Raw genomic sequence first — 16,353 nt, 5'->3', positions numbered from 1 at the left:
AAATATGAGCCCGATCGCTTTGATAGTTTCCGAGAAAAGTCCAACGTTAAGGTGGTGTCTACGGACGGCCGGCCGGCCGGACGGCCGGCCGGACAGACTAACACTGACCGATTACATAGAGTCACTTTTTCTCAAGTGACTCAAAAAAGGCAGGAATGAATATGGCCAAAGTGTATAATGAAGGCGCTGGAAACATCGATCGAGAAGCAAAAAAAGAAAGCCAAAGACCAAAAATATTCCCAAGGATGTTCAAGCACTTCAAATGAAATTGTAGTCATTCATAAATAAACAACAACAACAACAACAACAACAACAACAACAACAACAACAACAACAACAACAACAACAACAACAACAACAACAACAACAACAACAACAACAACAACAAGTGTTGCCATTATCAAAGCCAGAGACACGAGAAAGTGAAACAGGACTTCAATGTTAGTAGCTCATGTTCATAGATGCCTTTGGATGTTTGGTAAGTCGCATTCCAAGCGTATCTATCACAGGGGCGGACGAAGGGGGGGTTTCTGGGGTTTCCGGAAACCCCCCGCAGCCAAAAAAAAAAAAAAATTGGTTTGTTTTTTTGTATTAATCAGTGACAAAATCTGCTGCCGGAAACTGGTAATGATCATCCTCAGAATGCACCAGATTGCACCATTTTGCATCCTTTTTTTCAAACTTTTCCGGGGGGGCATGCCCCCGGACCCCCCAAGCAAGCTAGGCGCTTTGCGCCGTCGGCTCGGCGCTTCGCGCCTTCACACCCATATCTTCACAATATACTTTTGGAAACCCCCCCCCCCCCCCCCCCCATTAAATGAACTGATCCGCCCCTGTATCAACATGAGCTACTAACATTGAAATCCTGTTGCACTTTCTCGTGTCTCTGGCTTTGATAATGGCAACAAACTTGTTTATAGATACGCTTGGAATGCGACTTACCAAACATCCAAAAGCACACCGGGCAAAGTCGAAGACGTCTCCAGACAGGGGGGCGGAGCCTGTGCTCATGTAGGTGACGTTTCCACCAATCAGAGCCTGGATCTTGTGGAACACCAGTTTGTCCCAGAAACTGTTCTTGCGGATGATGCTCCTGCACAACAACAAGAAGAAATCGTCCCTTTAAAGACACAGTCCTTCCCGTTTAAATTATTCGGATCACTATCTCAGGTCAGGCAAAGGTTTTACAGGGAATAAGACCATCCTTCCACTTAGGCTGTGCTGGCTGGGATTTGTTTATTGGATTGATTTCTTAAAAGTCAGTAGTGACAATTTGCAAAACTAATTCATTGGAAAAGTCCAACTCAGCACAGGAAGCCATCAGTATTGATTGGTGTCATGTTCTTTCTTTCTTTATTTGGTGTTTAACGTCGTTTTCAACCATTCAAGGTTATATCGCGACGGGGAAAGGGGGGAGATGGGATAGGAGAAAGGGGGGAGATGGGATAGAGCCACTTGTTAATTGTTTCTTGTTCACTAAAAGCACTAATCAAAAAATTGCTCCAGGGGCTTGCAACGTAGTACAATATATGACCTTACTGGGAGAATGCAAGTTTCCAGTACAAAGGACTTAACATTTCTTACATACTGCTTGACTAAAATCTTTACAAAAATTGACTATATTCTATACAAGAAACACTTAACAAGGGTAAAAGGAGAAACAGAACCGTTAGTCGCCTCTTACGACATGCTGGGTAGCATCGGGTAAATTCTTTCTCGTCCCAACCAATATGGGACTCCCCCTAACCCGCGGGGGGATTGGTGTCATGTGACCAAGTGGAGGGATGGTCTTTTTTCAAATAACAGCCTGGACGGATGTAAAATGTGAGAACAACCGTTATCGCGGGACTGACTGTGCCTTTAAGAGACAGGGCGAAAAGATAAAGCCTGATCCATGCAGGGTTTTCTTCGGCAACTGTACTAAAATAAAACGCAACTGTAAGGAAGGCGTGCCTTCTTAAAAACATAAAGCGACATTTATTTCAAAACTACTGTGTTTTTACTGGCCTTCCCTAGTGTTTGAAATAATAACAAATTGCAAGACACAAGCACGCACGTTCTCATAAACAAACGCACATACACACACACCACGGGCTATGCAGCACCCCCCGAACACACACACACACACACACACACACACACACACACACACACACACACACACACACACACACACACACACACACACAAACACACAGCAAGAATCGTCACTCTCAAAAAGTATCCCACCCATATCCAACTCCTTGAGCAAACACTTTGAAAGGAAGCCTCCAGTAGGCCTACTCTTAGTACAGTCATAACCTACATGCGCTAAACAGCGAGAGTATGGCGCAAAATAGCCAAAGTAAACAAGTATCCATCGATTTATTTCTTCTTCAAATGTTCTTTTTTTATGTTTTCAAAGAATGAGCTCTTCGGATCTGAAACAGAATTCCATTCAAAAAGTGTGTTAGTCTTCAGTAAACATTTAAACACAAGCTCTGTTGAAGTATTTGAGAGTAAGTCTGACCTTTTAACTTCTTTCAGCTTGCTGCTGAGAGCACACTGGAGTAGAAACGACTTGACCTTGCTGGTTGCCGCACCGCTCAGCACCTGAGGAACAAAGGTGATAAATAAATGAATAAGAGATGTGACAAATATATGACAAATAAAATCAAACGCCAAAAATCCCCACAAAAACAATGTCTGAATCAGGTGTTTAGATTGACTGTACTTTCTAATTCCTATTTCTCCTTCCGAAAAGGACGACTAAAAATGAATCGTCTTATCCAAAAGGCTAGTGCGCCTGTCACATGACAAGTTAAAAAAAAAATCAACAGCCGGGCTGCTTCAGCGGACATTTTATTTGCTAAATTTATTTTGCAGATCAACATAGGTGTCGATGGGCGCATATGTGGAGGGTTCGGGATTCGGAGTTCGAATACGGGCCGTGTCAGTCGGGTGGGTTAAGGGTTGAGATTTTCACCTTACCTTGTCTCTAATCTTGTTGAGAAGGCGAGGCACGGTGGGGAAGCAGTTTGGTTTGAGGGTCTGCAGGTCGTCAAATAATAGCTGGATGTCGCGTGAGTAGAAACCTACGCACGCTCCGTGTGTCATCATGTTCACCTGTTGATATATACATATACACATAAGCATGTGCAAATGTACTGACGCAGTTGCTGCACAGCCGGTGCATGCACACATGAACACACACACAAACACAAACACACATACATTATATATATATCTATACATATAATAAAAGAGAGTGTCTGTGTGTCTGTGTGTCTGTGTGTCTGTGGTCGCCATACCTCTGAGATGGCAAGAGGCAGGAACAAGATAGTGTGCATGTACACTCCCTAGGTGCCGCAGATGTGCACCTGGGTTTTAGTTTCTCCAGACATTGTTTCCTTCCTCGGATAATGACCCTCCCCATCTATCAATACAGTCTACATAGTGCAAGGGAGGTAAGTCATGCTTTGTCACCCACGGAAGGGAGGTAACTCTCATCAAACCAGTATACCGTGTAATTCTCAAGGGTTACCCCCCACCCGCTATCATCCCGCCCCCCCCCCCCCACACACACACACACACTAACCCTGCCCCCTGCTGTGCAAGGCCAGTTCAGTGCCTGGTGTTCACATGTAGCAAGCACATAATGCCAGTGATATTACAGACTCTCTATCGCTCCTATGAGGAGAAGAAATGAAGAAGAAAAAGTTAACCGGACAGTTCAGGAAATTTCTAGAAGCAAAGGGAGGTAACTCTTACTTTGTATACATTGAAGGGAGGTATCTTTTCTAATGCAGGCACGCCTGATCAGTCTTTACAGAATATATAGAGTCGATGTTAGACCTGGTTTTCAAGTATCTAGAATTTTCCTAAGAAAAGGAGATAACTCAAGTCAAAAGTTTTTCCTTTCTCAGATTATGGACCTCCCATTTATTGAATACAGCCTATATGGTGCAAGACCAGTTCAGTGCCTACTGTTCACCTGTAGCAAGCACATCATGCCAGTGATATTAGAGACTCGCTGTTGCTCCTATATGAGGGGAAGAAATGAAGAATGAAAAATTAACTGGACAGTTCCGGAAATTTCTAGAAGGTAAGGGAGATAACTCTTTTTTGTCTGTAGCAAGCACATCATGCCAGTGATATTAGAGACTTGCTATTGCTCCTATGAGGGGAAGAAATGAAGAATGAAAAATTAACTGGACAGTTCCGGACATTTCTAGAAGGTAAGGGAGATAACTCTTTTTTGTCTGTAGCAAGCACATCATGCCAGTGATATTAGAGACTTGCTATTGCTCCTATGAGGGGAAGAAATGAAGAATGAAAAATTAACTGGACAGTTCCGGAAATTTCTAGAAGGTAAGGGAGATAACTCTTTTTTGTCTGTAGCAAGCACATCATGCCAGTGATATTAGAGACTTGCTATTGCTCCTATGAGGGGAAGAAATGAAGAATGAAAAATTAACTGGACAGTTCCGGAAATTTCTAGAAGGTAAGGGAGATAACTCTTTTTTGTCTGTAGCAAGCACATCATGCCAGTGATATTAGAGACTTGCTATTGCTCCTATGAGGGGAAGAAATGAAGAATGAAAAATTAACTGGACAGTTCCGGAAATTTCTAGAAGGTAAGGGAGATAACTCTTTTTTTGTATCCAAACAAAGGAGGTAAAGCTAATGATAATGGGATAGCGAGCGTTTTAAATTGCTACAGGGCTCCGCTTACTCCCGGGCGAAGCCGGGCTTAACTGCTAGTATATATATATAGATATATATTTAGACACACGCGAGCGAGCGCGCACACACACACACACACACACACACACACACACACACACACACACACACACACACACACACACACACACACACACACACACACACACACACACACACACACACACACACGCAAGCAAGCAACAGTACACATGACAAAATGTATCGTACTTACAATGTTTAATCGCTCGTACATGTGTGCCAGAGGTAGGTAGGACAGGTGTGAATCTGTAGCCTGGACACCATACAGCTCCTGTTAAACAAAGGTAATGAATGGTCCAACATCATGTTTACAGTTATTCAAAAATTAAATCGACGTTTGCAAGATGATTAACAAATCCAAACAGTTTCGTCTCGAAATAAGACAAAGAGGTCACATATTATCGAACCAATATGTTTTCTGTTTCTATTTTCATTTCCACCCATATGTATTTTTAAGTCAATCTTTAACTAAATGGATTTCGGCAGACTGGGAATGGAGAGGGAAACAAACAATTAACCAGTAAGCTAGCACTAATTATTTCGTAAAAAAAGGATCAAACTCCTTAAAAAAAAAAAAAGTCTTTGAAAAAGATACACGATCTCACACTCAGTCTGTTGACAACAGCGGCCAGGTCTGCCACGATGTTTCCGTGCGTCAGCAGCGCTCCTTTTGGGTCGCCTGCAACATTGGTCAACATCATTTTTTTTTATTGAATACAGTGTCGCAATTGGAGTTTGTATCGTATATTTATATTTGTGGCTACAAAATAATAAAACACCAATACAAGCATACAGGTGCACACAGCTCGTTATGAAACACACCGTTGACAGAGTATCTCAGCTGGATTTTTTAATTCAAACGCTGACATTAGAATTCTTTTATTATATTATGAAGATGATTATTTTATAGATTTATTGGTAACGTATATTACTAAGCCCGTTTAAAAAAAATTACTTTAATTGCTGTTTGTAATATTTACCACTGTGTTGCACAAAAGATGGTATTGTCTGCTTACCTGTTGTACCACTGGTGAAACAGATTGTTGAAATATCCGACGGTTTGGGCGGCTGTGAGGGATATAGAAAAACAGCTATGAATGAGATCTACTGTACATTTATAACTTTCATTCAACTGTGTAAACAAAAAAAGTGCATTACAATATGACACGATTTCATTTTTCACGTCTGTCGGGAGCTAACTGTGCGTTTACTGGTACTCTACTATCTATAAGTCACTTTATTCACTGGAGTGTTCAGAATTAAATCACACCGTAATACTGTTTTCTTGTACTCGTGTGTGTTTGTGCGTTCGTGCGTGAGTGCGTGTGTGTGTGCACGCGCGCGTTTTGACGACAAAAAGAACTTACTGTTGTCGACATAATTAACTTACCAAAGCTTCACGAAGATGGCTTTTTCCAATATTCTGCACAAAAACAAAAACAAAATTATTTTATCAGAGACAGACTGTAACTTGTAAGACTAGGCCTCAGCCAAAAATCTGTATCCTTGTGTAAGAGAGATCAATCAATCAATCAATTAATCAATCGAACAATCCATATATATATATTAGTTTTATATCAATCACTTTCTCTCTCTCTCACTATATATATATATACAGCATGACTTCCCTTCTTTGTCTCTGTTAATCTAGGGAGAAAATATCCAGCGATATTTCTCCGTAGGCCTAAAGTTCGGCCATGACCTAGGCAAAATAACTTGCGCAGCCGCAGAAACAAGAAAATGGAAATCTTATGAAGCCGTCATCAACACGAACACAATGATTGCAGAAGCAAACTCTGTACCTACACGACCGAGACACAAGACTGATTATTTCACAGCTGCAAAGGGTAAGCTTACTCACGTCAGGTCTTCACTGACAAGCTAGGAACAGACGGAAAATTCCAAACAAAAGTAAATGACGTCAAAGTCTCTTTCGCTTTGCGTGTAACTTTGTCATGACGTCTTTTTGTGACGACAGTATACGCGACAATTTGTTCGCTTCCGGTGTCATTTTAGACTGAAAAGCAACTCAAAAGAAGGAGCTAAGCCTGTGTCTTGAAACAGCTGAAACACTCTTTTGGAGTGCCGTTTCAATGTTAACCAAAAAGTTAAAGAAAAAAAACAAGGTTCAGTTGCGAACTGACAGCGGATTGAGCATTTATTCCTGTTGATGAAGGTACGATTGAAGCTTTAATCTCTCCGTCAACCAACAAGACTAGATTTGTAGCAGACGAAAAACAAAGTGTGCGTTTTTCCTGTCTTGTGAAGGCGATTATGTCGTTATAAGTTATCTGTACGTTGTAATGACATTTCAAAACAAAATTTAGCTTTGATGCGTCACGGGATAATAAACTTGTACGTTTTCATCCATGGAATTGGTTTTTTTTCGATTCGGCAGGGTGAATGAATTCATGATGTCTTTTCCGGAACTGGACAAAACTGGCCCTGCCAAGACTGAAACAAAATATAGTTCTACAACTTCTAGGCTTGGGTTGATTGCCCATGGTGAATTTCCAATGATTTGTTTCCACATCCCATGACACATTCTCTTTACTTTGGTCATGCCATATATACGTTACAGCTCCGTCCATCCATGGTATCGCGTGATATTTTGTCTCGACGGGGTGAAAGAATATAATGACGTCACTCTCGGCAGAGCCTCGAGTGACGTCATCATATTCATTGACCCAGTCTCGACAAAATATCAGGCGATACCATGGATGGACGGAGCTGTAACTTATACATATTATTTTTATATCAATCTCTCTCTCTCTCTCTCTCTTTCTCTCTCTCTCCCTCTCTTTCTCTCTCTCTACCTCTTTCTTTCTCTCTCTCTACCTCTTTCTCTCTCTCTCTCCCCCTCTTTCTCTCTCTCTACCTCTTTCTCTCCTCCCCCCCCCCCCCCCCCCCCCCGTCCCACTTTAAAATTGAAGAATAGAGAATGCATGGGAAAAAAACACGAAAAGTGCATCACGCAACCAAATGGTTAGAGTATCACTAAGTTAAACAGATCAACAACAAAAATAACAGAAAAACAACACAAACTGAGTCAGCGATACAGCATCGACCGTACACAGTCTTCAAGAGCCCTTTTAATTAATATCAATAATACCAACAGGTTATGAATGTATTGTGTTATGTCATCTCACCTCCACTTCAGTGAAGTGTAGAATCTTTACACCGGCCGTACTGGCCGCCTGCTTCAGTTCCTCTGTCACCGCCTCGATCATGACGACAGTCCTCAGTGACGTCATCTGGGCCTTGTTGTCTGTCAACAGCTTGGCACGTGCAGCGGTGTCACAGACGACTGTGGTGATGTCACCTGAACGTAGAGTATGACGTATAATAGTTGAATCAGTAAATAACAATCAATGCAATTGGTTTTGTGAGTAAGACATAACTTAGTTCAGATGCCACTTCTCACATTACTGGTTTTCTTCCCGTTATTAATCGTTCCTTTGGCAGGTGTGCGTGTTCTTCACAGACATTCAACATCATGTTGGAGTAAGTTTTGCTCCAAGGAAAGCTAGTTTATCACACACAGACATACAAACCGATACAAACCGACACACACACACACACACAGTTGGCATGGACTGTTCAAAGATTTCATGGACATAACAGGAGCAGAGATGTACTGTGCAAGAGTTGTGGACTCACAGAGGTTGACGACGAAGACGACGGCCTCCGCGCCCAGCGTGTCATACAGTGCCACAGTCACCATGGAGTACATCTGACACGTCTGGTCCGCTATCACCCACTGTCACACATACATGCATGTGTCATTGTAAACCTTGTTTTACAGTGCGCCCAGCGTGTCATACAGTGCCACAGTCACCATGGAGTAGCCTACATCTGACACGTCTGGTCCGCTATCACCCACTGTCACACATACGGGGACTGGGTGGCCGAGTGGTAACGCACTTGCGCTCGGAATCGAGAGGTTGCGTGTTCAGGCCTGGGTCAGGCCGCAATTTTCTCCCCCCTTTCCTAACCTAGGTGGTGGGTTCAAGTGCTAGTCTTTCGGATGAGACGAAAAACCGAGGTCCCTTCGTGTACACTACATTGGGGTGTGCACGTTAAAGATCCCACGATTGACAAAAGGGTCTTTCCTGGCAAAATTGAAAAGGCATAGCTAAAAATGTCCACCAAATACCCGTGTGACTTGGAATAAAGGCCGTGAAAGGTGAATGCTCGCCCTAATAGGCTTGAGGTTTGCTGGCCGATGTGAATGCGTGATATATTGTGTAAAAAATTCCATCTCACACGGCAGAAATTAATATGTAAATCGCCGTGAGCTCTTGTGAGAAACGGCGATTAATAAATGTCCATTATTATTATTATTATTATACATGCATGTGTCACTGATTGCATGTAAACCTTGTTTTACAGTGCGCCCAGCGTGTCATACAGTGTCACAGTCACCATGGAGTACATCTGACACGTCTTATCCGCTATAACCCACTGTCACACATACATGCATGTGTCATTGTAAACCTTGTTATAGAGCTCGCTTTTTTATGGTGTGTCAGAAAGAGAGAGAGAGAGAGAGAGAGAGAGAGAGAGACAGACAGACAGACAGACAGACAGACAGACAGACAGACAGACAGACAGACAGACAGAACTCCGTTCGTGATAGAGGAACAAGGAATGCAGTATGCAAGATGCCTTTATAGTTATTCACAGACACAAACTGTTAACAGGGTACCTCGGGTCTGTTTTGAGCGAAGATTCCAACATGGGTTTTCTGCCCTGGCTCCACTCCCAGCTGGAAGAGGCCAGATCCAAACGCCTTCATTCTGTCATGAACCTGTCACAGAAAAACAAATAATAAGGCATTGATAATGTGTATAAGTAGAGGTTACATGCCGAGTCTCAGTGATTATTAAAAATAATGGTCGAAGTTAGCGGATCATGAAAAATGCGAGCTTCAGCGAGCTTTTTCATGACCGCGAACTGAGACCATTATTTTTAATAATCACTGAGACGAGGTGTGTAACCTCTTTATTCCTCCTTTCTTCAGTTATTCAAAGAAAACAGGAGTTTTTGTGCGAAAGTTTCATCGAATCCGACTCACTCAACCAGTCAACCTGCGCAGGCGATCGATTGATGCGCGGTTGTATAGTTCCGTGCAAATCATTCCATTCTGTTAACACTTCTTGTCAGTTTCCTTGTTTTGGACTAAAATCAAGTACACAGATATGCTGTTATTCTGCTGTGGCGGTAAAGGCAGGTATTGTGTGTTCTGTTTATGTTTTAGTATCGCTTAAGATAATGTTCTTGCGTCAAATGGGACTAGCAGACGAACTTTTGCACCCGTGTTCCAACGTTAATTACTGTATGAAGTTCAGTTTTCTGGGGAAAATAGTGTATGAAACCGCTTTATGTTGTTTAAATTGATGAGATGTGTGCATTTGGTTGCGTGTGATCTGTTTATAAAATGAAATATTGTTGAAAACTGACCGTCGGATTGCAGTCAGTGTTGTCGAAGAAACTGAGTTAAAAGAAGGGGAACTACTCTTGTCGCGAGAGTATGAGTTACTTGCCTTGGGAATTTGCTTGTGATGAACGGTTTGTGCACAGCAGATCTAGATTCAGAAAACAACCGAACTCATGGATTTTATATGGATATTCATGTGTTCAGGCCTGTAGTTGTTAATTTAAATGCGGTATGTTTGTATTGTTTGCTCCAGAGATGTATACTTCGTACGTATAGAGCGTTCGGAACTTTTCAGTCGCAAAAGTAGTACCGAAACAGAACAGCTTCTCAACCCATTGCACTATCGAGGATTCAGGCTGTTGCTGGCTCGTTATTTGTTTGGTTGCTGGGTCATTATCGAAAATTATTCCCCCCTCTGCTTCTTTACCTCTGTAAACTTGTAGAGCTAGTTATTTTTCGATAATGACCCAGCAACCAAACAAATAACGAGCCAGCAACAGCCTGAATCCTCGATAGTGCAATGGGTTGAGAAGCTGTTCTGTTTTGGTACTACTTTTGCGACTGAAAAGTTCCGAACGCTCTATACGTACGAAATATACATCTCTGGAGCAAACAATACACACATACCGCATTTAAATTAACAACTACAGGCCTGAACACATGAATCTCCATATAAAATCCATGAGTTAGGTTGTTTTCTGAATCTAGATCTGCCGTGCACACACCGTTCATCACAAGCAAATTCCCAAGGCAAGTAACTCATACTCTTGCCGACAAGAGTAGTTCCCCTTCTTTTAACGCAGTTTTTTCGACAACACTGATTGCAATCCGACGGTCAGTTTTCAACAATATTTCATTTTATAAACAGATCACACGCAACCAAATGCACACATCTCATCAATTTAAACAACATAAAGCGGTTTCATACACTATTTTCCCCAGAAAACTGAACTTCATACAGTAATTAACGTTGGAACACGGGTGCAAAAGTTCGTCTGCTAGTCCCATTTGACGAAAGAACATTATCCTAAACTATACTAAAACATAAACAGAACACACAATATCTGCCTTTACCGCCACAGCAGAATAACAGCATATCTGTGTACTTGATTTTAGTCTAAAACAGGGAAACTGACAAGAAGTGTTAACAGAATGGAATGATTTGCACGGAACTATACAACCGCGCATTAATCGATCGCCTGCGCAGGTTGACTGGTTGAGTGATTCGGATTCGATCAAACTTTCGCACAAAAACTCCTGTTTTCTTTGAATAACTGAAGAAAGGAGGAATAAAGAGGTTACACACCTCGTCTCAGTGATTATTAAAAATAATGGTCTCAGTTCGCGGTCATGAAAAAGCTCGCTGAAGCTCGCATTTTTCATGATCCGCCAACTTCGACCATTATTTTTAATAATCACTGAGACTCGGCATGTAACCTCTACATAACTAGCTCTACAAGTTTACAGAGGTAAAGAAGCAGAGGGGGGAATAATGTATAATTATGTGTATGAAAGAAAAAGGATAATTTTCTTGCAATAGATTTTTGTTCATCCCAATTCTTTGGTTTTCAGCAGATTTCGTGCTTTTTTGTTGTTGCTTTTTTTAATTATTAATATTTTGAAATGTAGGACTGCATGCTGTTTTAAAATTTGCACAGATTTTAGTGTAACTCCACTGCCTTTTCATCCCAACAGCTACAGACTTAAGTACATATTTAATCTGACAATTTCACAAATAAAGACAGGAAGAAAGGAATGTAAAATCAAAGAAGAAGAAAAAGTATAGATAGAGAATGAAACAAGTCGCGTGAAGCGATATAAAAACATTTAGTCAAGATGAACAACACTAACCAATCATCGCCGAGACTACATTCAGATAGTCTCGGCTAACCATACCGAAGACCGAGACGGATCACGCTCGCTGCCGCCAAGCACACGTCTATGTACAAGTTTAGTGAACCTATTTTCTTTCATTCTGAGCACATTTTTAGAGTAAGAATAACATATCTCTATATTTTTGAATTCAGGAGAAGATGAGGAATACAATGCAATCATTTTTTAATCTGTTACTGAAAAATCGATTTCAATGACAACTTTAATGAGCAAACTAATGAACTAATTATTAAGCTTCCAAGCTGAAATGCAATCCCATAGTCCGGACTTTGTCGAAGATTGCTTAACCAAAATTTTAATTATTTTGGTTAAAAAATGAGGGTGTGACAGTGCCAACTCAACTTTCGTAAAAAGCCGGACATGACGTCATCAAAGACATCTATCGAAAAAATGGAGAAAAAAAGTCTGAGGATATTATACCCAGGAATTTCATGAAGATCGGTCCGGTACTTTTTTCTGAATCGCTCTACACACACACACACGTACATACGTACATACGTACACACATACACACACACACACACATACACACACACACACACATACATACATACAATACACACTCGAGCATATAAAGTGCCATTTGAAAAAAGAAAGAAAGAAAGAAAAGAAGAAAGAAAAGAAGAAAGAAAAGAAGAAAGAAAGCAAGACAGAAAGACAGAAAAAAATACAGAAAATGTTTAAGTACAAGCACAGATAGTAACCATTTTTTTCTGTCACCTCATTATAACTAGTCCACTCGTATGCTCTTTTAGATCCAGTCCTGGCCCCCAGAAACCTGCCATCACCTGCAACCAAGAACGTTCTCTTTTCACGAAGTTGTATATTTACAGTCAATGTTGTCATCATTCATATCAGCAAATTGAATCAGTAGGTCGACTGTGTATAACATATATTGAGGGAAAACGCACGAACACACGCACGCACGCACGCACGCACGCACACGCACATGCACACGCACACACACACACACACACACACTCGTTTACAGATGAGAATTTACATCAACAAAAACAAAACAAATAAAAGCCACTCATCATACATTCGTTTCTTTATTATCAACTAAAGGCGCTCGTACGCCGTTTTAATTTGAGATTTTTTTTTTCTAGAGATAATCATTTGTGTTTACAGTCAAAAGACACACTTTTCCAGAAACAAAATGATGACCCTGCACGTAGGCCTCAACATGAACTGCATTTCACAAAGCTAGCCATCAGACCAACCAACCAACAAATTAATTAATTAAAAAAGATAGGCAGCCAGGTAGCCAATGGATGTGGTCGGAGCTTCTAGTGCTAACTGCAAACAGCTTTTGAAATGGCTGACTGCATGTTTTGATTCTTACAAGTGGGAAGAGTCAGCAAAATGTAGGCAATTGTAAAGTATGGTATAGTACGTGCAATGTAATCGTAGACTTTGACCCAAATTCATATTGCCGTTTATGGACTAACTTCTCGTACACGGCATTAGTATTTTGACTATTGTAAAAAAAATGAAAATGACATCAATTCTCCACGGGGACCGAAGAGAATATTATGTTGCAAAGCTTCCTTTGTAGTATAGTATAGCCTACATCCAAAATATGACAAGCCACTCCCATCTGTTGGAAACACACGGCCGTGATCCAATCAAAAAGCGTACAAACTGTGGTCAGTGCGCTGTTAAGTATAGAATTAGTCCTCACCAAAACACAGTAGGACGTTTACAAATTCTCTTAGCATATAACCACGTTATGTCCCAAATAGTATATATGGTACTGGGGACAGACATACCAAGTTAGCAAGCACGTTTACAACTGACCAGTGATTCCTTTCCCCCTGAGAAAGCTTTGGTAGAGTGTGGTGGCGTCGTCATAGTAATACTCCAGCAGTTTGCCGTGCTTCACGGTCCAGGGGTCAGCGTACACGCCGTCCTGTTTACAACAACAGTAGGGATATTTATTTATTTCGCTGCAAAAACGTTTGGTTTTACAAAAATAGATTGACATGAAAAACCTGTTTTCCGTGAAGCACGAATAGCACAAAAGATGTCCTTTACATCAACATAAGCAACTAGTACACACACACACACACACACACACACACACACACACACACACACACACACGAGCATATAAAGTGCCATTTGAAATTTAAGATCTAAAATTATGACATGTTAAATATTAAGCAGAAATCACAGCCACAGGGCCACAACAAGTAAGTTTATTTGTTAAAAAATTGAATATATTTTTCCAATCATAATCATTATACCTTCAAAATGACGCTCTGGTTGTCATAGTCCGCGCCTAGATCGAGAGGGGTGGGTCTTGTGAGAAGATAGGCAGCTGAAGCCACGCCCACCACGGCCGCTGTGGCCACGCCCAGATAACCGCTCGGCGTGTTCAGGGCCTCCATTACTCGCAGCATCCAGTCTTCTGACATGGCTGGCAAAGGTAACTGTGGCTTTCTGCAACAGGTCAGGTTTTTCATATTTGATCTACCGAAGACATAAGGAAGCAAATAAAAGAGAAAAGAACAGAATAGATATGGTCTGCTCATTTTTCTACGATTCAAACGTAGCGCTCAAAGTCCTATGATGCTGAAGGACTTCTGCATGTTTTGAAAAATTATAACAAGCTTTTTATTCCGAATCTTTACATTACTCTTGTCAACAAAGAGGGTCCGACCACAAAGATCTCCGTCTAAACGCATTGTTTATGAGTAGTAAATGTCCCCGTAAAGACGTAGGGGAAGGGCTCCTAATATGGACCACTTTTTGTTTCATGCTGATAAATAGCTTGTTTTCTTGCAAAGAAGTTTCATTTTGTGTTTGGTAGTCCTTCTTTCTTAGGTTAACCGTTAGGCTTAATTAGAGTAAAATAGCTTTGATACACATTCAGCAAAAATTATATACAGAAAAAATCACAAAGGGTCCATATTAGGAGCCTGGGTGCCTAATATGGATCAGTGAAGCGGCCTTCACGAATCACTGTAAAAAGCCCCCTATATTTCAAAATAACATGATACAACTTAGTGTACAAGTCAGCCTAATCAAAATATGCTCTAGATTTATCTGTTTCGGGTTGATGAGAGCATTATTTGAAGCACACCAGGAAACTAAAGAAGCTTATCAAAAACAGAGTGAAAATAAGTGAAATTATCAACTTCCACGAAAAGAAGACTTTTCGTTGCGTTTTTTGTAAATCTCGAGGGCTAGTTACCAGCAAGCTTCTTAATGAATTAATGAAAATAGCCTTTAGCTTTTATTTTCTTCGATTTGTTGAAGGTGGTCCATATTAGGGGACTCGCACATACTTTGAGATTTTGCTATTATTTTTTGTTTGCAGTAGAAACTCGGGGTCAACACTGCTAAAATGTAACAAATGCGGTTTTAGCTGTCATATTATAGCCATTTTTGTTTGATAAAAGCTTTGGCTGTAAACAGAAACGAGTCCGTTTTAGGCGGCAAATTTTGAGTGAACGCTGCCAAAAATGAAAAAAGAGAAAAAGCCTAACGGTTTTGAGATTTCTGTTGCTGCAACTGTTTTGACATGTGCAAGTTATCCAGAGAGGGTGAATACAGCGAAACTTGGAGAAAATTGGCGAACGACAAGAAGAAGAAGACAGCAAATAAAACTTGTTTGATCGTTCTAGCGCCGTTAGTTTGTGGTGGTCCATATTAGGAGCCGGTCCATATTAGGAGCCCTTCCCCTACTATGCGTTTTGGGTGTACCTCTCTCCGGCAAAAACAAAGTACGCACACACCAATCCACCAACTCATCCATCATCTAACCCGCACATAAACAAAAAACACACACACACACACACACGCTCACAAACACACTCACACGCGCACACACACACACACACATACACACACACACACACACACACACACATACACACACACACACACACACACGTGATACGTGACAAACACACACACATACACATACACACACAAACGCACAAACACACATCTATCCTCAGCGGATTATGACTTTATTCAGTTATTCTGCAGAAAAGACAAACTGATGCTGGAGAAAAACCGTTCTTTTCTGCAGCATTTCTGCATAATGTCATCTTTCGCCGAAGCAGCGTTTTTTTTTGCAGCAAAACATTTTACTGCAGTAAAATTGAAATCAAGAATGCTGCAGTAAAACGGTGCTGTTGTTTTACTGCAGAAAACCTGTTTACATTTTTTTTCTGCAACATTTTGTACTGGCTCTTGGCGGATTATGACATTACTAGAGGAATACCCGGCTTCGCCGGGGTGAATCGCGAGACAGAGACAGC

At 41.1% G+C, this 16,353-nt stretch overlaps 1 protein-coding gene across 7 annotated transcripts in view; it reads right to left on the bottom strand.

The window, feature by feature from the left end:
* The window catches only part of LOC138959388 (long-chain-fatty-acid--CoA ligase 5-like), a 47,718-nt gene that overhangs the window by 9,325 nt on the left and 22,040 nt on the right, over positions 1-16,353 (bottom strand). For all 7 annotated transcript variants that reach the window (XR_011453704.1, XM_070330846.1, XM_070330847.1 and 4 more), the window contains 13 exons: positions 14,329-14,524; positions 13,880-13,991; positions 12,800-12,867; positions 9,455-9,556; positions 8,407-8,506; positions 7,896-8,068; positions 6,137-6,169; positions 5,763-5,814; positions 5,352-5,425; positions 4,940-5,017; positions 2,971-3,105; positions 2,510-2,592; positions 943-1,093 (listed from right to left, as the gene is read on the bottom strand). Coding sequence is in view for 6 of the 7 variants with exons in the window: in XM_070330846.1 (XP_070186947.1) it covers positions 943-1,093; positions 2,510-2,592; positions 2,971-3,105; positions 4,940-5,017; positions 5,352-5,425; positions 5,763-5,814; positions 6,137-6,169; positions 7,896-8,068; positions 8,407-8,506; positions 9,455-9,556; positions 12,800-12,867; positions 13,880-13,991; positions 14,329-14,499 (1,332 nt within the window). In the remaining variant the exon portion in view is untranslated. The remainder of the gene's footprint in view (positions 1-942; positions 1,094-2,509; positions 2,593-2,970; positions 3,106-4,939; positions 5,018-5,351; positions 5,426-5,762; positions 5,815-6,136; positions 6,170-7,895; positions 8,069-8,406; positions 8,507-9,454; positions 9,557-12,799; positions 12,868-13,879; positions 13,992-14,328; positions 14,525-16,353) is intronic.

The sequence above is a fragment of the Littorina saxatilis genome, linkage group LG2 (assembly GCF_037325665.1).
Source record: "Littorina saxatilis isolate snail1 linkage group LG2, US_GU_Lsax_2.0, whole genome shotgun sequence".
Taxonomy (NCBI): Eukaryota; Metazoa; Mollusca; class Gastropoda; order Littorinimorpha; family Littorinidae; genus Littorina; species Littorina saxatilis.
This window is presented reverse-complemented; position numbering and strand designations above follow the sequence as displayed.